The 25610-nt window shown below is 32.3% G+C and overlaps 1 protein-coding gene across 6 annotated transcripts; it reads right to left on the bottom strand.

Annotated features, from left to right (window-relative positions):
• Nucleotides 1-247: 247 nt before the first annotated feature.
• Nucleotides 248-25382, bottom strand: LOC109614039 (serine/arginine-rich splicing factor 6-like). Of its 6 annotated transcripts, XR_009343379.1 has the most exons (4): nt 25185-25382; nt 24836-24983; nt 17762-17887; nt 15989-17240 (listed from the first exon to the last, which is right to left on the bottom strand). XR_009343379.1 is itself a non-coding variant. In XM_059128136.1 (3 exons), the coding sequence occupies exons 2-3, from the start codon at nt 24838-24840 to the stop codon at nt 519-521; spliced, it is 378 nt and encodes a 125-aa protein (XP_058984119.1). In that variant the 5' UTR covers nt 24841-24983; nt 25185-25340; the 3' UTR covers nt 248-518. The 6 variants fall into 6 exon arrangements, 1 of the variants encoding a protein (XP_058984119.1); XM_059128136.1 differs by lacking the exons at nt 15989-17240; nt 17762-17887 and adding an exon at nt 248-891 and having other exon boundaries at nt 25185-25340; XR_009343378.1 differs by having other exon boundaries at nt 15989-17887; nt 25185-25355.
• Between the last annotated feature and the right edge of the window lie 228 nt (nt 25383-25610).

Below are 25610 nucleotides of genomic sequence, written 5' to 3'. Positions count from 1 at the left end.
TCAAATTTTGCACAATCTTTTATATTATTCTGATGTTACTAAAATTATACATTTGTTCTCATTTACATAAAGCCCTCGTACAATAAATAAATAAATAAAATTGCAGAAATACCATAATTCAAATACTATTTTTTTTTTTTGTTATGTGAAACGATTCCAGATTTTCTTTTCCCGTATTCCACAATGTACATCCAGAAAAATAGATCTGAATATCCAACAGCTTTGTCGAAAGAATATAAAAAAATAATTTAGCAATAAACGTATATAAAAATTATACAAAATTTATTAAATAAAAAGTGTTTGCAATTTGTGGTATTTTACGATTGAATACTGTCATAATAAAATGTTGAGACTTTCAGACAGTGTCATTTCGTAGACTTGATTTAGTATTTTAAGAGTGTCTTGTAAATTAACATCTAATCCCTAAATTTCTAAACATTTTTAATCATGAAATCATGAGAGAAATTAAATGTATTATTTATATGTTCACTTTATATATGCTGCTACTTGATTTTTGCTCAATAATTGCTATGGGAATTAGAACGCGAACGTGAGATGGAAGAACCACCTCCTCCGCCATGTCTGCGAGAGGATTCGGTGCGGCTGCGTTTTGAATGAGTAATGCGTTTAGGAGATGGAGAATCATGTTCGTATCGTCGCTTTGGTGATGGTGAATCGGCAATCGCTCCGCCGCCATTGCGTTCTTCTTCGCTATACCTATAAGCTGATTCGCCATTCTCACGTCCATTTTCTCGTGATCGACCATAAGCCTCTCTAGCCCTGCGTGAAGTTTCTCTTGTTCCTGGAACAGAACGGCTGCGAGAGCGTGATGCTGATCTGGAATGAGATCGCCTACCTCGGGATACACTGCGGGAACGGCTTGGTGAATGACTGTAAAAAGAATTAAAAATAGAAAATATGTCCAAAAAATTAATTAAAAATTTAGTAAAAGTTATTATAATAATGTATGTTGGAATTACAACACGGGATGTAATCTTTACTCAGACTGATAAGCAAGTCCAGCATGTTTGCTTTAGTAGGAATTGAAATACCAGCTACAGAAAATATTGCATCAGCCGGTGGAAAAAATTATTTTAGATTTTATTATGTCAATACCAGTACCAAAATCTACGATATCATACCAAGAATTTAAGTCTAAACACATTCTACTTATGGGTTCACCCATAGAGTAATTAGTTTGGTGAAAATCAATATTTAAAAAATGATAATACCTGCTTAATGTAAATGGGATATGATTTCTGAAAGAAGTAATAAGGGAGTCCGAAGGCACGTTGCCATTTAAGATTTTATACGCCATTATGGTATTGAACATACGTCAACTTTTTAATTTAGGTAATCGAATTAATTTTAGTCTGCTAGTATAGGGCGGTAATGCAAAGCCACTGTTCCAATGAAAATCTCTCAGCGCAAAAAGCAGAAATAGTTTTTACACCGATTTTATTTTATCGGAATAGATTGGCATAATACGCTTATAACTTAAGAACCGCTGAACTGATTTTAATGATTCATACAAATTCGGAATTGTCTCTTATCCGAAAAGGATAATATCCAAAAAAAATCGCGTAAAAATGTTATATGTTAACATTTTCATTTTGACTTTTGAAATGTACAATAGTAATGTTTTATTTTGCATGATTTTTTCCATTTTGACTTACTTTTTTCTAATGTACATTTGTAGTGTTTTTTATATTTTATTTTTGAATTCGAATATTAATACCAATTTATTTAATTGACTTGATTTCTTGAGAACTGAAATTGATAACGGGTTACATGGAAATGTAGTACCGAATTATGTGATGGCGAAACGGAATAGATGATACCGAAATAATTTAATGCGGTCACACCAAAGTTAAAAGAAAATTACTTTTTCAAAATCGTTAAAAAGAAACACGAAAAAAGAGATCTCATTGCAACAATTCTCAAAACGGGAAAATATCGAAAAAAAAATTCCAATGGAATTGAATTTTAAAATAAAAGTACATTCTATTGACAAACTTTGTAAGGATCTTTAAACAGTTGCTGTAAAAAATCAGCGAACAAGTTAAAGATTTTTTCAATTTGTTATTCTTCTTTTGTCAATTTTTTTCAATTTGTAATATCATATTGAATTCAGTGGATTTTTTGTGAACAAAATAAAGAATAATTTTTCACTATATACAATTTTTCACCAAAAAAATGAAATAAGTGCGAAATACGATGGTAACTGACATCTATCTTTCAACTCCAGGGCCTACATCGTGCTTCAGCTGGAAGATGCGCAGACATTTAAACAAACAAAAATTACCGAAAAAAGACTAATGGGGCTTATTTCAAAGCGTGGCCCTACTTCTTTCATGTGACAATAATCCGTCCAATGAGAGCTCAAAATGCAAAAATTTTTGGGAGTACAATCAGTAAAATACCAAATATAAAGGGTGCAAAATAGTAGAGCGAATGGGACTTTTAGTAAGAAAAGGATTTCTATCCTTCCAAAAATTCTGCCTGAACATTTAAGATACCTTAAATAGCTTTAGCAGGTCATGATATCGATCATAAATAATCATCGTATGATTTAAGCCATTTTTGGAGTCTTCGCCATTTTCTTCTATTTTTGGCCCTTATTTGGCATCTTTGTTTCTAAGGGGGGTAGAGAACCTCTTCGCATAAAATTTTCGGAGTAGGGCCCATATTGGTCTTGACCACTAAAAAATTTTATTTATGCTACCCTGGGGTAAGGAACCATCGTACAGATAATTGCCACATAGAAATTTATTCATGTAAAGTCCCCACATTGGAGTATCCCCAAGTCCACTTTCACATCTAATGTGTGGTCAGAAAAGAAAAAATTGTATTCTATTGAATTTGTAACCCCCAAGAGGATATTGGTTGGGAACGTAGATTTGGGATATACATCTATATGAAATAAATTGTGAAAACATGAACAAATTACAAATATAAGAAAGTAGCACGGGACCGAATATTTGTTGAATCGTCATTAAATTATACTATGATGAAAAATATGGACTCCAACTTACAATTTAAATGGCAAATAAAATTAATTCCCATCTTACGGTAATGGATGTAAAATAGCTATATTTTTGATTTGGCCTCTATTTGTCATCTTGGATTATAAGGGGTGAAGAAAGTTTTCAATGTAGGTCGATGTTTCGCATTTTACCATATTTCAAAGGATTTGGCTAAAAATGAGTATTTGGGGATGAAAATCTTACACAAAAATTTCAACATATCTACAAATTTTAGGATTTTCTCCATGTAATAGTATCCCCTCAAGTCCACCTTTTGGCGGACAAACAGACCGACATGGTTAGGGGGACTTATGAGGACTCTAATGCACAATCTGAGGTGCTAATGGGTTCAAAAAAGTAATTAACTTTGCCTATTCTTAAATCAATTAGCCCTCAATTACGAGTTGTACAAAGTACAGTAAATTCCAAATTACTGCTCATTTGACTAAAAATTAAAAACTAATCGATCAGTACGTGAACATTTATAACATTCATATCTTTGAATAATCATGCTTTGACAAATATGCATAATAGACAAAAACTATGGGCCGGCAACGCGGACCGGGCCAGCTAGTATATATATATAATCTTGAAAAAACTTGCCTACAACTGAGGAACTGGCAACGCCCACTTCTTTAACTCAATCTAATATATATATATATATATATATATATATATATATATATATATATATATATATATATATATATATATATATATATATATATATATATATATATATATATATATATATATATATATATATATATATATATATATATATATATGTTGTCAGAATAGCCAAAAAAATTAAGATGGACATTAATCCGTAAGATGGACATTAATTGTTTGTCATTTAAATTTTGCGGTGGAGATCCAATAAAGTTGCTTTATAATTTCGTATTTTTTTCATGTTTCTGCCACAATTTCCGACTGAATGAGTCCCAGATTGACATTTCGGAGTTTATTTCATATAGACGTACATCCCAAACCTACGTTCCCAACCAATATTCTCTTGGGGTTACAAATTCAATAGAATACCAAATTTTCTTTTCTGACCACACATTGGTTGGGAAAGTGGACTTGGGGGTATACTAATGTGGGGACTATACTTAAATAAATTCCTATGAGGATAATTATCTGTAAGATGATTTTCCACCCCAGGGTTTTTTACCCCAGGTAGCCTCAAGACTAAGATGTCGCTTTTCCGAAAAATAAAAATTTATAAAAGAGGTTTTCTTCCCCCTTAGAAACAAAGATGTCAAATAAGGGCCAAAAAATGAAAAAAGTGACCAAGACCCCGAAAATATCTTAAATCATATGATGGTGATACCAAAACGTGATAATTTTTTGAAAAGATGGTTTCTTCTTAAATTATCAACATAAGCTAAAATTAGTACGAAAAATATGGTTAATATGTAGAATATACTTGAAATCGGGTTGTTCCGTTATCAGGGGTTATGATCCATATCATGACCTGGCAAAGCTATTAAAGGTATCTTGAATGTTTAGGTAGAATTTATATTTTGCGTTCTTTATAGTCGGTATTTGACTGATTGCAGTCCCAATGTATTTTGCATTTTGTGTTCTCATTTGACAATTTATTGAAAGAAGTAGGTCCACTTTTTGAAATTATCCCCATAACGCTTCTTTGGTCATTTTTATTTGTTTAAATGTGTTCGCATCTTCCAGCTGAAGCACGATGTAGGTCCTGGAGTAGAAAGCATTTAACATCGTATTGCGCCCTCATTTCATTTTTAATATTATTCATTCAGAATTCAAACCAATAAAAAAATGTACACTTCAATATAGAAAAAAGAAAAAGAATCTTTAACTGGTTCGCTGATTTTTTTGCGGCAAATTTTTAAAGGTCCTTACGAAATTTGTCGGTAGAATGTTTTGAAATTCGATTTCATTGAAAAATTGTCGATTTTTCTCGATTTTAGAATTTTCATAGCGACAACGAATAAAATTGTTATTTATAGATTTTATGTATTTATTGGGTATTACGAATAAATACATGAAATCTATAAATAACAGTTTTATCCGTTGTGGCTTTATACTACCCAAAAAAAAAACTACACATCATATTAGAATTAAAAAAAAAAAAAACTGACGATTTTGCAACAACAAAAAAAAAAACACTACAAATGTACATTCGAAAATAGTAAGTCAAAATGGAAAAAATATGCAATATAAAACATTACTATTGTACATTTTAAAGTCAAAATGAAAATGTTCAAATTTCACATTTTTATGCGATTTTTTGGATTTTATTCTTTTCTGCCAAGAGGCAATTCCGAATTTTCCTAAATCGTTAAAATCAGACCGGCGGTCTTTATGTTATAAGAGTAGTAACTAACACAACTTTCTTTTACATATAGAGAGATAGATTTAAAAGTAGGCGCGTTCCTCAGCCCCTAAATAAGTACTTAGGGTTGGATGGAAAGCCAACAGCATCTCGTGTAATAATTCTCAAACCGATAACTTCACTATTTTGGCAAATATAAAGATTTTAGATAAATCGTAATATTGGGCGTAAAAGGAGGCGTGGTCAATATTTTTTTCTTTAAAAACCTAACTCGGGGTATGACGAACGTTTGTACAAAAAATTATGCAAATCGGTCCAACCGTTTCCAACTGATTCCGTTACCAACAAACAACAATTGATTTTTATATATATAGAGAAGAGATTGATAGAAGATAATAGTAGAAGTAGTAGTCAGAGATGGGCATTATGCACTGTATTTTTAGTGCACTAATAATTTCACTATCACTGTTCATTTAGTGGTAGTGCAATTTTTAATTCCACTACCACTAAAGGGTTAGTGGTAGTGAAAAATAAATTGCACTAGCACTAACCCTTTAGTGATATTAAAAAAAAATTGCACTACCACTAAATTGAAATTTCAATAGCACTACCACTAAATTTAGTGGTATTTAAAAAAACTTGCACTAAATTAGTGGTATTTCATAAAAAATAGCACTAAATTAGTGCTCAATTCAAATCAAATTTTATGAATATGTACTATATATTCTGGATTGTTGTTCCCTACTCACTTCAATAAATTTCATTATACCTGGTATAATACTTATATACATAGTGCTTTTTTTGGCTTCGCTAAAATTTAGTGGTAGTGCAATTTTTTATTTGAAAAATCACTAAATTAAGTGGTAGTGCTATTAAAATTTCACTACCACTAAAATTTAGTGGTAGTGCAATTTATTTTTCACTACCACTAACCCTTTAGTGGTAGTGGAATTAAATATTGCACTACCGCTAATTATTTAATTTTTAGTGCACTAAAAATTTAGTGCAATATGCCCAACCCTGGTAGTAGTAGTTCATACATTTGGAAGAGCCATACCTTGTCATATGAAAGAAGTAGGTCACTCACTCCAAAAAGATTTTTTATTTAAATTTTTATTGGTATATTTTACCGCGATTTTTTTTGCCAGGATACCATTCCAAAATTGTATGAATTATCAAAATCCGCCAAGCCATTCTTTAGTTATAAGCGTAGTACCTAACAAAACTTTCTTTTATAATGTGAAAATGATTATCTATTTTGTTTAAAAATATCGTTTGAATTCAATATGATAAGCCAAATTGAAAAAACGTACATTAAATGAAATTGCAAAAAAAAAAAGAAAAACAAATGGAAAATAGAAAATCTTCTTCAACTTGTTTGATAATTTTTTACAGCAAACGTTTAGTGGTCCCTAAGAAGTTTGTCAATAGAATGTACTCTTATTTTAAAATTCGACTCGATTGATTTTTTTCTAAATTTTATCGTGATTTTTTTAGCGATTTTGGAAAAGTAATTATCTTTAAACTTTGGCGTGACCGCGTTAAATTATTTCGATATCAGCTTTTCCGTTTCGCCACCACATAATTCGGTACTACGCTTCAAAATAACCCGTCTTTAATTTCAGTATTAATATTGGAATTCAAAAACAAAATATAAGAAAACCCAAAAATGTACATTCGGAAGAAGTAAGTCAATATATATATATATATATATATATATATATATATATATATATATATATATATATATATATATATATATATATATATATATATATTAAATGCTGTAGTGCTCTAACGATAGCCACTTGTGGTTTTCCAGCCAAATATAAAGAAATCACACTATCACTATCACGGAAAATTCTCACCAAAATGCTTTTGTACGCTTGTGCACATTATAATGAGCTGTCACTGGAATAGTTTTAACAGCTGTCGAATGAGTGGCTTAGAAATTACAGCTGTCTGTAGTTGGTTGCAGTTTTTTCATCTCACCCTGTTGAGGATATTTGATCCGATAATTTCTGCTTCGTCCCTGAAATGTATGCAGAAATCAACTCGATTGAATCGGCTAATGAACCAATGAACTGAAACCAATTTATTTTGATTAAAACTCAACTTTTTATCAGTTTAATATCTACGCATTTCGAACGACACCCTCTCTAGAATGGGTTAATATTTTGGATTATAAGTAGAATCCACTAATTGGCAATGGAATAGCGGTAATTCAAGAAATAAGAACAGTAAAGAAAGAGATAAGGTATATATATATATATATATATATATATATATATATATATATATATATATATATATATATATATATATATATATATATATATATACATATACAATACAAAATAAAACCAGTAAGGAATGGACAAAAGTTGGTATTGGTTATTTTATACGCTATACCCTGTACCCTACACCCATAACAAAAAAAAAAAATATAGAAAAAAAAATTTAGAAAACTTTTGTTATTGCGACGACTGCTACGCGAAAAAAAACCCTTTTTTTATTGAAAACATCTATTTAATGAACTGGTTAGAATCGGGTTATGTGGATGGAAAGACCCATATCTCTGGACCCGAAAAAGGTATTAGCACATATTGTAGCATTTTGGAAAGGTAAGAGTGTCAGCTTTAATTTGGAAATAATTTTGTTGACCCCCATAATGGGCCTTTTCATAAAAAATCCGGGTCCAAAAAATCGATAATTTGACTATAACTTCCGAACCATGACAACTTACCAACTTACTTCATGTGACCACTTGTTGGATAGGTATTTCCATAAGCTTTCAATCGATACCCATATTGTCTATATCGGGTAAGTGGATCCGGGCCCAGGCGGGGTCTTGATCCCGGTCTTTCGGATGCTGAAAAGTGGGTAAATTCGGATAAAATGTTGTATCTAAAAGAGCTATTACTCACTTCAATACAACACACACCTGTTTTTATATCCTACACCACAGGTTATTATGTATTTGTGCATTTGTGTGTAACAGGCAAAAAGGAAACGAAATAGACACATAGTTCCTTTTGATGATCTGCATAGAATCACATTCTGAGTCGATTTATGCATGTCCGTCCGTCTGTCCATGTATTTTTGTGAACAAAGTACAGTTCGCATTTATTACCTGATCCAGATGAAATTTTGCACAAATCATTTGTTTGGCCCTATTGAAATTGGAGATAATCGGTAAAAATTTAGATATAGCTCCCATATATATCTTCGTCCGATTTGCTTTTTATTTTGCACCAAACGTGTAATATAAGACCCAATAGTGTGGAATTTTGCACATACAACAAATTAGGCCTGAACATAAGTATACCAAATTTGATCGAAATCGGTCCAGATATAGCTATAGATCCAATATACATTGTTCACCCGATTTGTTATTTTAGTCCTCCCCAGCAACTATATTTGGAGAAATATATCAAATACAGCTCAGAAATACCTTTGCTAAATTTATCGAGATCGGTTCGGATTTGGATATATCTCCCATATATAACTTCGTCCGATTTACCTTTTATTGTGCACTAAACGTCTAATATTTGCCCAAATGGGCAAATGCCAAATGATATTTGGCACTTACGGCCGAATTGAGTCTAGAAGCTAGTATGTCAAATTTGGTGAAGATCGGTTTGTTATATTTGTTACCCACAGCCGTAATATGCACTCCGTAACAACGATATTCAGGGAAATATATGAAATACTGCTCAGAAATATCTTTGCCAAATTTTATCAAGATCGGTTCAGATTTGGATATAGCTCCCATATATATCAAATATTCAATACAAGTCCGAATTTAAAAGATACAAATGCTTCGGCATATTTAGTCTTTTGAACTTTAAATTATAATTATAATCATAGCGTGATTGAATTCTCCCATAAAAACGTTTAATTGTTATGTGGAGCTCTACTAAATTAGCAAAGTGTTGTAGGGTATCATAAAGTAGGCCCCGCCCGACTTTAAGACTTTCGTTACTGGTTTTCTATTATCATATCAGGCATATCACAAATTCCATAATTTATAATTTTTTTAGCTTCAAGTTCCAATCGATTTAGAGAATTAAGAAAATCTCATTATTCCGTGTAAATACGGCAACATTAGAGGAATTAATAGAGTAAAAAAGAACCAAATGATAAGAAAACACTGTAAATGTGGAAATTGTAAAAAATGTTCTGTAGAAAAAGTGCTTTACGTACTATTGGTATTTTTGTATGGCCCATCAAAAATTTTTTTATTCGGTCCCAACGTCACACTTCCCTCCCCTGCCGACAGAGGGGGGCGACCTCCCCAATACTTAGGAGCGCATACACCCATAGTCCGCACCATGGAGGGTTAGTATTGAAGGGAAACACCAGCTAAAGTAAAACATGAGCCACTATTAGCAAAAGGATTTATATTACTAAGCACACAACAACGAGCAAAATACAAGTCTGACAGTTCTGTTACTATTTTTACAAATTACCACGTAAAAATAGTATTCAAAATATTGCTTTAAGCATTAAACGCCTTCTTTGTAACGATGAGAGATCTTATAAGTTTTATGCGAATTCCATAGGGGGAGTGCTTCAGTCGAATTCCAGGACAAACCTTTGAGAGCGAATATAAAGAATTGTTTTTAAACTGTTTCTATTACAGTTTACATTCTCTTTAATTTGTATGAACCTACGAAGTAATCAGATAGAATATGTCTAAATCTGAATAATGATAATTTTTTACATTTTTGTTGTGTTGTGCAGTTGTTTTTATGAATACAACCACGGTCTGAAGGGTGGTTATTTTACAGTATTTTACAAGTCTATGACGTTTTATACAGGTATATGACGTTTTTGACTTTTATAACTTTTCAAAGTCGAAAACCTTAAAATCTGTCAAACGTACAATCACTGATGTACCGTAAATCCGGCTTAGTGTGGATAACATTTTTATTTAAATCCGCTATAAAATGGATCAGTACTTTTTATTGGTAATAGTAGGAAAAAACCGTACTATCAAAAATTTATGTTGTGTGCTCTCATATAGTAAAACAGTTGAAAAAGTAGGAAGTCGGAAAAAACAACATTGAGCGAAAACGCAAAAATTTTTATTTGACAACATCTCATTGTCAAAATTTATATTTATAAATCTTTTGTATACACAGAAATCAGAGATGGGAATCTGTTTTATATTCAGTGAAATTAATCAAGGAAAAATACAGAAAATTCAGAGGTGGATATGCTTTTTTGAAATGACTTTACCTTCTTAATTTTACCATGGCAGTTACTAACAAAAATGTTACTTCGATAACCGGTTATACAATTTTATAACTCTTTCTAAAAAAATGGTGCTTTTCATGGTTTACGGTTATTGATGGTTTCCTTGTTTTTCCCTGTCTTTAAGGGAAACATTATTTATCTATTTAATGAACAAGATAAATTACAGTGCATTATGATATTATTTATTTGTGATGAATGAATGCATTTTCGCTTAGACATTTATATCGTCCCTTCATTTTTCAATAAAAAGTATCCTTAAAAGTATCTTAAGCGTTTATTTGACTGGCTTCTTCGAAAATGAACAAAGGAGTCTAGGGCCAAAATCGAACTAAGTCAACATATAACTCCTTTGTTCCTCTACGAAGAAGCCAGTCGATGACTTAAACCAGTCTAATAAGAGCTTTATGTATTTCATTCTTCCTATTTCCTTCGAAGCTATATTACCTGTCTGATTATGCCATAACAGTGACCACACACAGAACTGTTTTTGCACGTAATTTTCATGGAAAATTGTACAAGGTAATTTCATGTTAACATATTATATATATATTAATACACAACTTGTTGTACAGAAAACTTTAATATTGTTTACGAAACAAAAACAAATTATACCAAAATGTAATACATCAATCGATCGTAGACAGCGTTCGAAAATAAACAGTACACAAAGATAGTGTAATGTTCTGGTACAGTATCACTAAAAAAATTGTAGCTGTAGTGTACCGGTACGCTACCACTAAAAATATTTTAGTGATACTGTATCACAACACAACGATGATCGTAGTGTACCGTAGTCGGAGCGCAAAAAAATCGTAGTGTACAGCAATCGGGCCACCGAACAAACGTAGCGTTCCGCAATCGGAGCATTAAAAATCGCAGCGTACCACATGCACCATATTTAAAAAAAAAAATGTACTGGCATCAGTGCTTTTTATGATTTGAAAAAAATATTAGATGTTGGTATAATAGCGTTGATAATGAATATAATGATTATTATGAAAGAAATTAAGGATTGTAAATTTAATAGTTACAAGTATTATTAAGTGAAACAACAGTATTTTATTGAACATCCTATCCGACTTTGCTAAATTATACAAAATTCGATATGAGAATCATTGTTTTTTTAAGTGGGAATTAAAGTAGAAATAAAACAACGCATTTAATTAAACATACTTTGTACTCATTTATTCATAAGTATTTAATTTTTATTACATAAATGTATTTTTAATGTACAAATTTAATTAATTTAATAAGTTAAATACAATAAATATAATGTAATTAGAAAATAATAATGAAAATGTAAAAAATTAAAAATATAACAGCACCAGTAAGAACTTCAGTCTTTTCCGAACTGGTAATTAAAAATTCCAATGGCTTTTACACAATTTTGTATTTTCATTGTGCGTTTTTGCATATTGCTCAGAAGAAAACATCATTTTAATGAACTGGTTAGAATCGGGTTATGTGGATGGAAAGACCCATATCTCTGGACCCGAAAAAGGTATTAGCACATATTGTAGCATTTTGGAAAGGTAAGAGTGTCAGCTTTAATTTGGAAATAATTTTGTTGACCCCCATAATGGGCCTTTTCATAAAAAATCCGGGTCCAAAAAATCGATAATTTGACTATAACTTCCGAACCATGACAACTTACCAACTTACTTCATGTGGCCACTTGTTGGATAGGTATTTCCATAAGCTTTCAATCGATACCCATATTGTCTATATCGGGTAAGTGGATCCGGGCCCAGGCGGGGTCTTGATCCCGGTCTTTCGGATGCTGAAAAGTGGGTAAATTCGGATAAAATGTTGTATCTAAAAGAGCTATTACTCACTTCAATACAACACACACCTGTTTTTATATCCTACACCACAGGTTATTATGTATTTGTGCATTTGTGTGTAACAGGCAAAAAGGAAACGAAATAGACACATAGTTCCTTTTGATGATCTGCATAGAATCACATTCTGAGTCGATTTATGCATGTCCGTCCGTCTGTCCATGTATTTTTGTGAACAAAGTACAGTTCGCATTTATTACCTGATCCAGATGAAATTTTGCACAAATCATTTGTTTGGCCCTATTGAAATTGGAGATAATCGGTAAAAATTTAGATATAGCTCCCATATATATCTTCGTCCGATTTGCTTTTTATTTTGCACCAAACGTGTAATATAAGACCCAATAGTGTGGAATTTTGCACATACAACAAATTAGGCCTGAACATAAGTATGCCAAATTTGATCGAAATCGGTCCAGATATAGCTATAGATCCAATATACATTGTTCACCCGATTTGTTATTTTAGTCCTCCCCAGCAACTATATTTGGAGAAATATATCAAATACAGCTCAGAAATACCTTTGCTAAATTTATCGAGATCGGTTCGGATTTGGATATATCTCCCATATATAACTTCGTCCGATTTACCTTTTATTGTGCACTAAACGTCTAATATTTGCCCAAATGGGCAAATGCCAAATGATATTTGGCACTTACGGCCGAATTGAGTCTAGAAGCTAGTATGTCAAATTTGGTGAAGATCGGTTTGTTATATTTGTTACCCACAGCCGTAATATGCACTCCGTAACAACGATATTCAGGGAAATATATGAAATACTGCTCAGAAATATCTTTGCCAAATTTTATCAAGATCGGTTCAGATTTGGATATAGCTCCCATATATATCAAATGTTCAATACAAGTCCGAATTTAAAAGATACAAATGCTTCGGCATATTTAGTCTTTTGAACTTTAAATTATAATTATAATCATAGCGTGATTGAATTCTCCCATAAAAACGTTTAATTGTTATGTGGAGCTCTACTAAATTAGCAAAGTGTTGTAGGGTATCATAAAGTAGGCCCCGCCCGACTTTAAGACTTTCGTTACTGGTTTTCTATTATCATATCAGGCATATCACAAATTCCATAATTTATAATTTTTTTAGCTTCAAGTTCCAATCGATTTAGAGAATTAAGAAAATCTCATTATTCCGTGTAAATACGGCAACATTAGAGGAATTAATAGAGTAAAAAAGAACCAAATGATAAGAAAACACTGTAAATGTGGAAATTGTAAAAAATGTTCTGTAGAAAAAGTGCTTTACGTACTATTGGTATTTTTGTATGGCCCATCAAAAATTTTTTTATTCGGTCCCAACGTCACACTTCCCTCCCCTGCCGACAGAGGGGGGCGACCTCCCCAATACTTAGGGGCGCATACACCCATAGTCCGCACCATGGAGGGTTAGTATTGAAGGGAAACACCAGCTAAAGTAAAACATGAGCCACTATTAGCAAAAGGATTTATATTACTAAGCACACAACAACGAGCAAAATACAAGTCTGACAGTTCTGTTACTATTTTTACAAATTACCACGTAAAAATAGTATTCAAAATATTGCTTTAAGCATTAAACGCCTTCTTTGTAACGATGAGAGATCTTATAAGTTTTATGCGAATTCCATAGGGGGAGTGCTTCAGTCGAATTCCAGGACAAACCTTTGAGAGCGAATATAAAGAATTGTTTTTAAACTGTTTCTATTACAGTTTACATTCTCTTTAATTTGTATGAACCTACGAAGTAATCAGATAGAATATGTCTAAATCTGAATAATGATAATTTTTTACATTTTTGTTGTGTTGTGCAGTTGTTTTTATGAATACAACCACGGTCTTAAGGGTGGTTATTTTACAGTATTTTACAAGTCTATGACGTTTTATACAGGTATATGACGTTTTTGACTTTTATAACTTTTCAAAGTCGAAAACCTTAAAATCTGTCAAACGTACAATCACTGATGTACCGTAAATCCGGCTTAGTGTGGATAACATTTTTATTTAAATCCGCTATAAAATGGATCAGTACTTTTTATTGGTAATAGTAGGAAAAAACCGTACTATCAAAAATTTATGTTGTGTGCTCTCATATAGTAAAACAGTTGAAAAAGTAGGAAGTCGGAAAAAACAACATTGAGCGAAAACGCAAAAATTTTTATTTGACAACATCTCATTGTCAAAATTTATATTTATAAATCTTTTGTATACACAGAAATCAGAGATGGGAATCTGTTTTATATTCAGTGAAATTAATCAAGGAAAAATACAGAAAATTCAGAGGTGGATATGCTTTTTTGAAATGACTTTACCTTCTTAATTTTACCATGGCAGTTACTAACAAAAATGTTACTTCGATAACCGGTTATACAATTTTATAACTCTTTCTAAAAAAATGGTGCTTTTCATGGTTTACGGTTATTGATGGTTTCCTTGTTTTTCCCTGTCTTTAAGGGAAACATTATTTATCTATTTAATGAACAAGATAAATTACAGTGCATTATGATATTATTTATTTGTGATGAATGAATGCATTTTCGCTTAGACATTTATATCGTCCCTTCATTTTTCAATAAAAAGTATCCTTAAAAGTATCTTAAGCGCTTATTTGACTGGCTTCTTCGAAAATGAACAAAGGAGTCTAGGGCCAAAATCGAACTAAGTCAACATATAACTCCTTTGTTCCTCTACGAAGAAGCCAGTCGATGACTTAAACCAGTCAAATAAGAGCTTTATGTATTTCATTCTTCCTATTTCCTTCGAAGCTATATTACCTGTCTGATTATGCCATAACAGTGACCACACACAGAACTGTTTTTGCACGTAATTTTCATGGAAAATTGTACAAGGTAATTTCATGTTAACATATTATATATATATTAATACACAACTTGTTGTACAGAAAACTTTAATATTGTTTACGAAACAAAAACAAATTATACCAAAATGTAATACATCAATCGATCGTAGACAGCGTTCGAAAATAAGCAGTACACAAAGATAGTGTAATGTTCTGGTACAGTATCACTAAAAAAATTGTAGCTGTAGTGTACCGGTACGCTACCACTAAAAATATTTTAGTGATACTGTACCACAACACAACGATGATCGTAGTGTACCGTAGTCGGAGCGCAAAAAAATCGTAGTGTACAGCAATCGGGCCACCGAACAAACGTAGCGTTCCGCAATCGGAGCATTAAAAATCGCAGCGTACCACATGCACCATATTTAAAAAAAAAAATGTACTGGCATCAGTGCTTTTTATGATTTGAAAAAAATATTAGATGTTGGTATAATAGCGTTGATAATGAATATAATGATTATTATGAAAGAAATTAAGGATTGTAAATTTAATAGTTACAAGTATTATTAAGTGAAACAACAGTATTTTATTGAACATCCTATCCGACTTTGCTAAATTATACAAAATTCGATATGAGAATCATTGTTTTTTTAAGTGGGAATTAAAGTAGAAATAAAACAACGCATTTAATTAAACATACTTTGTACTCATTTATTCATAAGTATTTAATTTTTATTACATAAATGTATTTTAATGTACAAATTTAATTAATTTAATAAGTTAAATACAATAAATATAATGTAATTAGAAAATAATAATGAAAATGTAAAAAATTAAAAATATAACAGCACCAGTAAGAACTTCAGTCTTTTCCGAACTGGTAATTAAAAATTCCAATGGCTTTTACACAATTTTGTATTTTCATTGTGCGTTTTTGCATATTGCTCAGGATGTGATCTCTTTAAATGTTTAAATGTACATATATTTCCGCAATGTACACTTAAAAGTCACAAAACAAAGTCTTAATAAGGCTAATAATTAACTATAAAAAATATATATAATGTTATAACACTGACTTGTTTTTGAGCAGCGCTGAAAATAGTCGTCTTGGTCGACCTTATGTAGGCCTGGGAACGAACTAATAAGAGTCATGTGTCAAAATGTCTCTCTCATTTCGCTCTCACTAGCTGGAATTTAGTGTAAACCAGTCCAATTTCTCTTACTTATTTTTAAAATTTAAGTCATCAAAAACCGCTATATTAATAATTTTGGACAACATCCAATTGAAATGAATGGATAAATATAAAGTAAAAAATAATTTTTATTTACTCTTCAATAATTTCTTTTTTGGAATCATGTGTTAGCACACGCTTCTTATCAGTGCTGGTGTAAACTAACAGCTTCCAGTAAAAACGTGTACAAAAAAAACGTGTTAGCCACGTCAAATTTTAGGTAATGCTGTAATTCACGTTTTAAAACTACCATGGATGGAAAAATCCTCATTCTATCAAAACATTTATTTACGTTTTCATATGTTTTATTAACAATGGTTTACATTTTTACATTTACGGGTAAAGTCAGGTGGTCATATATACAGGCATGTCACAAAATCGTATCGAAATTTCGCAATTCAAAACCGTACGTTTTTGTTTTAGCTTCTTCAGATTTCGTACGATTTGGGGAACTACAAATTCAGTGTACATATATATGGCAACATTATATATTCAATATTGTAACATTAGGGGAATGAAAAAATGGATGAATAAGGAATAAAAAAAACACATGATTAGAAAACATTGTAGAAGTGTAACTTGTGAAAAATATTCAGTTAATGAGAGTTTTTTCTGCAAAGAGAAAGTTCATTTCGTTAATTTTTTTATACAATGCCTGGAGTTTCGATTGTTTCTGTAAATGAGTCGCAATGTAATGAACAAAATACTGAAAAAATACGCCGGAGGAATTTACGAAATGCTTCGGACCGAATTCCTTTGCTTGCCCCTAAAATATTAAATAATGATTAATTGATTAAACAGCATTACATTTTTGTGCAAAATTCTTTTTTGTGTATTCTTTTCATTTTTTCCAAAATGCTCCAATTTGTGCTAATACCTTTACTGAGTCCAGAGATATGGGTCTTTCCATCCGCATAACCCGATTCTAACTAGTTCATTAAAACTAAGTTTTCAATGAAAAAAGGTATATTTCCGCAAGCATCAGATTCAGAAATCTTTGGTTTGCGTTAGCCGGTGTTGGACATACTCAGAGGAGTCAAATTATCGAATTATCGATTGAAAACATCATTTTAATGAACTGGTTAGAATCGGGTTATGTGGATGGAAAGACCCATATCTCTGGACCCGAAAAAGGTATTAGCACATATTGTAGCATTTTGGAAAGGTAAGAGTGTCAGCTTTAATTTGGAAATAATTTTGTTGACCCCCATAATGGGCCTTTTCATAAAAAATCCGGGTCCAAAAAATCGATAATTTGACTATAACTTCCGAACCATGACAACTTACCAACTTACTTCATGTGGCCACTTGTTGGATAGGTATTTCCATAAGCTTTCAATCGATACCCATATTGTCTATATCGGGTAAGTGGATCCGGGCCCAGGCGGGGTCTTGATCCCGGTCTTTCGGATGCTGAAAAGTGGGTAAATTCGGATAAAATGTTGTATCTAAAAGAGCTATTACTCACTTCAATACAACACACACCTGTTTTTATATCCTACACCACAGGTTATTATGTATTTGTGCATTTGTGTGTAACAGGCAAAAAGGAAACGAAATAGACACATAGTTCCTTTTGATGATCTGCATAGAATCACATTCTGAGTCGATTTATGCATGTCCGTCCGTCTGTCCATGTATTTTTGTGAACAAAGTACAGTTCGCATTTATTACCTGATCCAGATGAAATTTTGCACAAATCATTTGTTTGGCCCTATTGAAATTGGAGATAATCGGTAAAAATTTAGATATAGCTCCCATATATATCTTCGTCCGATTTGCTTTTTATTTTGCACCAAACGTGTAATATAAGACCCAATAGTGTGGAATTTTGCACATACAACAAATTAGGCCTGAACATAAGTATGCCAAATTTGATCGAAATTGGTCCAGATATAGCTATAGATCCAATATACATTGTTCACCCGATTTGTTATTTTAGTCCTCCCCAGCAACTATATTTGGAGAAATATATCAAATACAGCTCAGAAATACCTTTGCTAAATTTATCGAGATCGGTTCGGATTTGGATATATCTCCCATATATAACTTCGTCCGATTTACCTTTTATTGTGCACTAAACGTCTAATATTTGCCCAAATGGGCAAATGCCAAATGATATTTGGCACTTACGGCCGAATTGAGTCTAGAAGCTAGTATGTCAAATTTGGTGAAGATCGGTTTGTTATATTTGTTACCCACAGCCGTAATATGCACTCCGTAACAACGATATTCAGGGAAATATATGAAATACTGCTCAGAAATATCTTTGCCAAATTTTATCAAGATCGGTTCAGATTTGGATATAGCTCCCATATATATCAAATGTTCAATACAAGTCCGAATTTAAAAGATACAAATGCTTCGGCATATTTAGTCTTTTGAACTTTAAATTATAATTATAATCATAGCGTGATTGAATTCTCCCATAAAAACGTTTAATTGTTATGTGGAGCTCTACTAAATTAGCAAAGTGTTGTAGGGTATCATAAAGTAGGCCCCGCCCGACTTTAAGACTTTCGTTACTGGTTTTCTATTATCATATCAGGCATATCACAAATTCCATAATTTATAATTTTTTTAGCTTCAAGTTCCAATCGATTTAGAGAATTAAGAAAATCTCATTATTCCGTGTAAATACGGCAACATTAGAGGAATTAATAGAGTAAAAAAGAACCAAATTATAAGAAAACACTGTAAATGTGGAAATTGCTTTACGTACTATTGGTATTTTTGTATGGCCCATCAAAAATTTTTTTATTCGGTCCCAACGTCACACTTCCCTCCCCTGCCGACAGAGGGGGGCGACCTCCCCAATACTTAGGGGCGCATACACCCATAGTCCGCACCATGGAGGGTTAGTATTGAAGGGAAACACCAGCTAAAGTACAACATGAGCCACTATTAGCAAAAGGATTTATATTACTAAGCACACAACAACGAGCAAAATACAAGTCTGACAGTTCTGTTACTATTTTTACAAATTACCACGTAAAAATAGTATTCAAAATATTGCTTTAAGCATTAAACGCCTTCTTTGTAACGATGAGAGATCTTATAAGTTTTATGCGAATTCCATAGGGGGAGTGCTTCAGTCGAATTCCAGGACAAACCTTTGAGAGCGAATATAAAGAATTGTTTTTAAACTGTTTCTATTACAGTTTACATTCTCTTTAATTTGTATGAACCTACGAAGTAATCAGATAGAATATGTCTAAATCTGAATAATGATAATTTTTCACATTTTTGTTGTGTTGTGCAGTTGTTTTTATGAATACAACCACGGTCTTAAGGGTGGTTATTTTACAGTATTTTACAAGTCTATGACGTTTTATACAGGTATATGACGTTTTTGACTTTTATAACTTTTCAAAGTCGAAAACCTTAAAATCTGTCAAACGTACAATCACTGATGTACCGTAAATCCGGTTTAGTGTGGATAACATTTTTATTTAAATCCGCTATAAAATGGATCAACGCGAGCATTCTGCTGTATCGATTTGTCACATTCAATAACAGCTCCTTCCCAGTACTTTTTATTGGTAATAGTAGGAAAAAACCGTACTATCAAAAATTTATGTTGTGTGCTCTCATATAGTAAAACAGTTGAAAAAGTAGGAAGTCAGAAAAAACAACATTGAGCGAAAACGCAAAAATTTTTATTTGACAACATCTCATTGTCAAAATTTATATTTATAAATCTTTTGTATACACAGAAATCAGAGATGGGAATCTGTTTTATATTCAGTGAAATTAATCAAGGAAAAATACAGAAAATTCAGAGGTGGATATGCTTTTTTGAAATGACTTTACCTTCTTAATTTTACCATGGCAGTTACTAACAAAAATGTTACTTCGATAACCGGTTATACAATTTTATAACTCTTTCTAAAAAAATGGTGCTTTTCATGGTTTACGGTTATTGATGGTTTCCTTGTTTTTCCCTGTCTTTAAGGGAAACATTATTTATCTATTTAATGAACAAGATAAATTACAGTGCATTATGATATTATTTATTTGTGATGAATGAATGCATTTTCGCTTAGACATTTATATCGTCCCTTCATTTTTCAATAAAAAGTATCCTTAAAAGTATCTTAAGCGCTTATTTGACTGGCTTCTTCGAAAATGAACAAAGGAGTCTAGGGCCAAAATCGAACTATGTCAACATATAACTCCTTTGTTCCTCTACGAAGAAGCCAGTCGATGACTTAAACCAGTCAAATAAGAGCTTTATGTATTTCATTCGTCCTATTTCCTTCGAAGCTATATTACCTGTCTGATTATGTCATAACAGTGACCACACACAGAACTGTTTTTGCACGTAATTTTCATGGAAAATTGTACAAGGTAATTTCATGTTAACATATTATATACAATTTTTCCATAGTATTTCAATGACAGCATCCAACTTTCAAAACTAAAAATGCCATCTTTCGAAATGTACGCACAACTTGTTGTACAGAAAACTTTAATATTGTTTACGAAACAAAAACAAATTATACCAAAATGTAATACATCAATCGATCGTAGACAGCGTTCGAAAATAAGCAGTACACAAAGATAGTGTAATGTTCTGGTACAGTATCACTAAAAAAATTGTAGCTGTAGTGTACCGGTACGCTACCACTAAAAATATTTTAGTGATACTGTACCACAACACAACGATGATCGTAGTGTACCGTAGTCGGAGCGCAAAAAAATCGTAGTGTACAGCAATCGGGCCACCGAACAAACGTAGCGTTCCGCAATCGGAGCATTAAAAATCGCAGCGTACCACATGTACCATATTTAAAAAAAAATGTACTGGCATCAGTGCTTTTTATGATTTGAAAAAAATATTAGATGTTGGTATAATAGCGTTGATAATGAATATAATGATTATTATGAAAGAAATTAAGGATTGTAAATTTAATATTTACAAGTATTATTAAGTGAAACAACAGTATTTTATTGAACATCCTATCCGACTTTGCTAAATTATACAAAATTCGATATGAGAATCATTGTTTTTTTAAGTGGAAATTAAAGTAGAAATAAAACAACGCATTTAATTAAACATACTTTATACTCATTTATTCATAAGTATTTAATTTTTATTACATAAATGTATTTTTAATGTACAAATTTAATTAATTTAACAAGTTAAATACACAAAAAATATATTGTATTTAGAAAATAAAAAGGAAAATGTAAAAAATTAAAAATATAACAGCACCAGTAAGAACTTCAGTCTTTTCCGAACTGTTAATCTCTTTAAATGTTTAAATGTACATATATTTCCGCAATGTACACTTAAATATTGTTTTTACAAATTTGCAAATTTGATTTATTTGTATTGAACATATCTAAAAGAATAATATTTTAAGATCGCCGCGTTTTTGTAATTATTCACTGAACGTTTAATTAGAATTGAAAGACAGGACATTGACATTTTTTGCATATATTGTAAAAAATATTGTTCTTAAAAATAATAAGATATGAAGTTTTTCCAAAGTCTTAATAAGGCTAATAATTAACTATAAAAATATATATATAATGTTATAACACTGACTTGTTTTTGAGCAGCGCTGAAAATAGTCGTCTTGGTCGACCTTATGTAGGCCTGGGAACGAACTAATAAGAGTCATGTGTCAAAATGTCTCTCTCATTTCGCTCTCACTAGCTGGACTTTAGTGTAAACCAGTCCAATTTCTCTTACTTATTTTTAAAATTTAAGTCATCAAAAACCGCTATATTAATAATTTTGGACAACAACCAATTGAAATGAATGGATAAATATAAAGTAAACAAGTAAAAAAACATTAAGTTCGGCCGGGCCAAACTTTTAATACCCTCCACCTTAGGGTAAAGGAAACATTAAAAGAAATGTGGCAAAAACCATTAAAATGCCGAAAATCGGGAAGTACCGTTATATGGGGGCTATACCAAATCATGGACCCATACATGCAATGTTCCGCCACCGGAACTGGAACCCGTCATGACCTACAAATACCAATTTTCAGACAAATCCGTGAAAAAATGTGGCATAAATCATCAAAATACCGAATATCGGGAGGTACCGTTATATGGGGACTATACCAGAACGTGGACCGATATATCTCAATACCAACCATCCTAGACATAATACAAATTGCTCTGCTAAATTTTGGCGCTCTACGTCAAATAATGTGGACTGTATCGTGATTTCAACAGACAGACAGACGGACAGACAGACAGACGGAAATCGTTAAATCGACTTAGAATTTTATGCTGATTATGAATATATATACTTTATGGGGTCTACGACGAATATTTAAGGATGTTACAAACGGAATGACAAAGTTAATATACCCTCCCTTCCCAGGTGGAGGGTATAAAAATAATTTTTATTTACTCTTCAATAATTTCTTTTTTGGAATCATGTGTTAGCACACGATTCGTATCAGTGCTGGTGTAAACTAACAGCTTCCAGTAAAAACGTGTACAAAAAAACGTGTTAGCCACGTCAAATTTTAGGTAATGCTGTAATTCACGTTTTAAAACTACAATGGATGGAAAAATCCTCATTCTTTCAAAACATTTATTTACGTTTTCATATGTTTTATTAACAATGGTTTACATTTTTACATTTACGGGTAAAGTCATATATACAGGCATGTCACAAAATCGTATCGAAATTTCGCAATTCAAAACCGTACGTTTTTGTTTTAGCTTCTTCAGATTTCGTACGATTTGGGGAACTACAAATTCAGTGTACATATATATGGCAACATTATATATTCAATATTGTAACATTAGGGGAATGAAAAAACGGATGAATAAGGAATAAAAAAACACATGATTAGAAAACATTGTAGAAGTGTAACTTGTGAAAAATATTCAGTTAATGAGAGTTTTTTCTGCAAAGAGAAAGTTCATTTCGTTAATTTTTTTTATGCAATGCCTGGAGTTTCGATTGTTTCTGTAAATGAGTCGCAATGTAATGAACAAAATACTGAAAAAATACGCCGGAGGAATTTACGAAATGCTTCGGACCGAATTCCTTTGCTTGCCCCTAAAATATTAAATAATGATTAATTGATTAAACAGCATTACATTTTTGTGCAAAATTCTTTTTTGTGTATTCTTTTCATTTTTTCCAAAATGCTCCAATTTGTGCTAATACCTTTACTGAGTCCAGAGATATGGGTCTTTCCATCCGCATAACCCGATTGTAACTAGTTCATTAAAACTAAGTTTTCAATAAAAAAGGTATATTTCGCGCAAGCATCAGATTCAGAAATCTTTGGTTTGCGTTAGCCGGTGTTGGACATACTCAGAGGAGAAAATCCCAAGCTCCGGCCGAAGGCCGGCTATTTACAAAATGTGTCAAATTTAGAAAAGTTTGGTTCGCGTTAACCGGTTTAAGACATACCCAGAGGAGAAAATCTGAGCCCCGGCCGAAGGCCGGCTACTTACAAAAGGTATCCAATTTAGAAAACTTTGGTTCGCGTTAGCCGGTGTAGGACATATCCAGAGGAGAAAATTTCAAGCCCCGGCCAAAGGACGGCTACTTACAAAAGGTATCCAATTTAGAAAACTTTGGTTTGCGTTAGCCGGTGTGGGACATATCCAGAGGAGAATATCTCAAGCCCCGGCCAAAGGCCGGCTATTTACAAAAATTGTCAAATTTAGAAAACTTTGGTTCGCGTTAGCCGGTGTATGACATACCCAGAGGAGAAAATCTCAAGCCCCTGCCGAAGGCCGGCTACTTACAAAAGGTATCCAATTTAGAAAACTTTAGTTCGCGTTAGCCGGTGTGGGACATACTCAGAGGAGAAAATCTCAAGCCCTATTTACAAAAAGTGCCGAATTTAGAAAACTTTTGTTCGCGTTAGTCGGAGTCGGACATACCGAGAGGAGAAAATCTCAAGCACCGGCCGAATGCCGGCTATTTACAAAAAATGCCAAATTTAGAAAACTTTTGTTATTCCGACGACTGCTACGCGAAAAAAACCCTTTTTTATTGAAAACATCATTTTAATGAACTGGTTAGAATCGGGTTATGTGGATGGAAAGACTCATATCTCTGGACCCGAAAAAGGTATTAGCACATATTGTAGCATTTTGGAAAGGTAAGAGTGTCAGCTTTAATTTGTGACCACTTGGTATAGGTATTTCCATAAGCTTTCAATCGATACCCATATTGTCTATATCGGGTAAGTGGATCCGGGTCCAGGCGTGGTCTTTATCCCGGACTTTCGGGGTCTGAGGTCCCTGGACCGCCCCCCAAGAAAAAAATATTTTCCCGGGATCGGGGTAAAAATACCTACCTCGAAAAAATCGAAGTTTTTACTAAACTAGAGCTGTTCCAAAAAATATTCGCTTGCTTGGACTTACCACATCGATTATATTTTCCAATAACCGCGTTGGTAAAAGTAATAAACTGAACAGCCGCTTGTACTCCACTTCCATTATGCTGCAATACAGCAATATTCACCTTCGACTGCCAGTTAAGCAATCTCGCATTGGTCAACTATTTCCTTTCCTGTCAAAAATAGAAAAGTACTGTTAGAAATTTATCAATAGTTAAATTCCAAAATAAATGTTAGCAATAAAAATCTCAGACAGCCAAGGAATATCACCACTAGAAATAGTTTCTTTAGATACATGCGAAACCTTTAACATATCATCATTCAATATCAATAATATTACAAATTGCTACCAAAACACGTTTTCGTTGACATACCATATCGCTCTTGTCTCTGGTTCTCTTCCACGTGCTTAACAATTACATGAGCGATGTTAAAACAAGTAAGTAAAATTTTATGAAGTCTTCTTCATTTTTATGACAAATCGAAAATCACATCGAATGATAACATAAATACTTAGAACTGTTGTTGTATTATTCTAAAAAACAGTGATATGACATTATGCTACGCGCGGATAGTATAAAAAGTGAAGCCTGGCTGGGCATATTTTGCGATGTTTTATAAAGGGATTACAAAGCCGCACTAAAATCCTGCCGATTACAATTTTTTCTAAGTGTGCCCGACTTCTGCCAATTTCGTGTATTTATTTATTGTATTGAAATATAAAAACAGAATATTTTCAAAATCAATGATTATAAGACTCGTAAATTGTGAGACGCGCATTAAAGCTATTAGCCAGTTTT

The sequence above is a fragment of the Musca domestica genome, unplaced genomic scaffold, assembly GCF_030504385.1.
Source record: "Musca domestica strain aabys unplaced genomic scaffold, Musca_domestica.polishedcontigs.V.1.1 5, whole genome shotgun sequence".
NCBI lineage: Eukaryota > Metazoa > Arthropoda > Insecta > Diptera > Muscidae > Musca > Musca domestica.
This window is presented reverse-complemented; position numbering and strand designations above follow the sequence as displayed.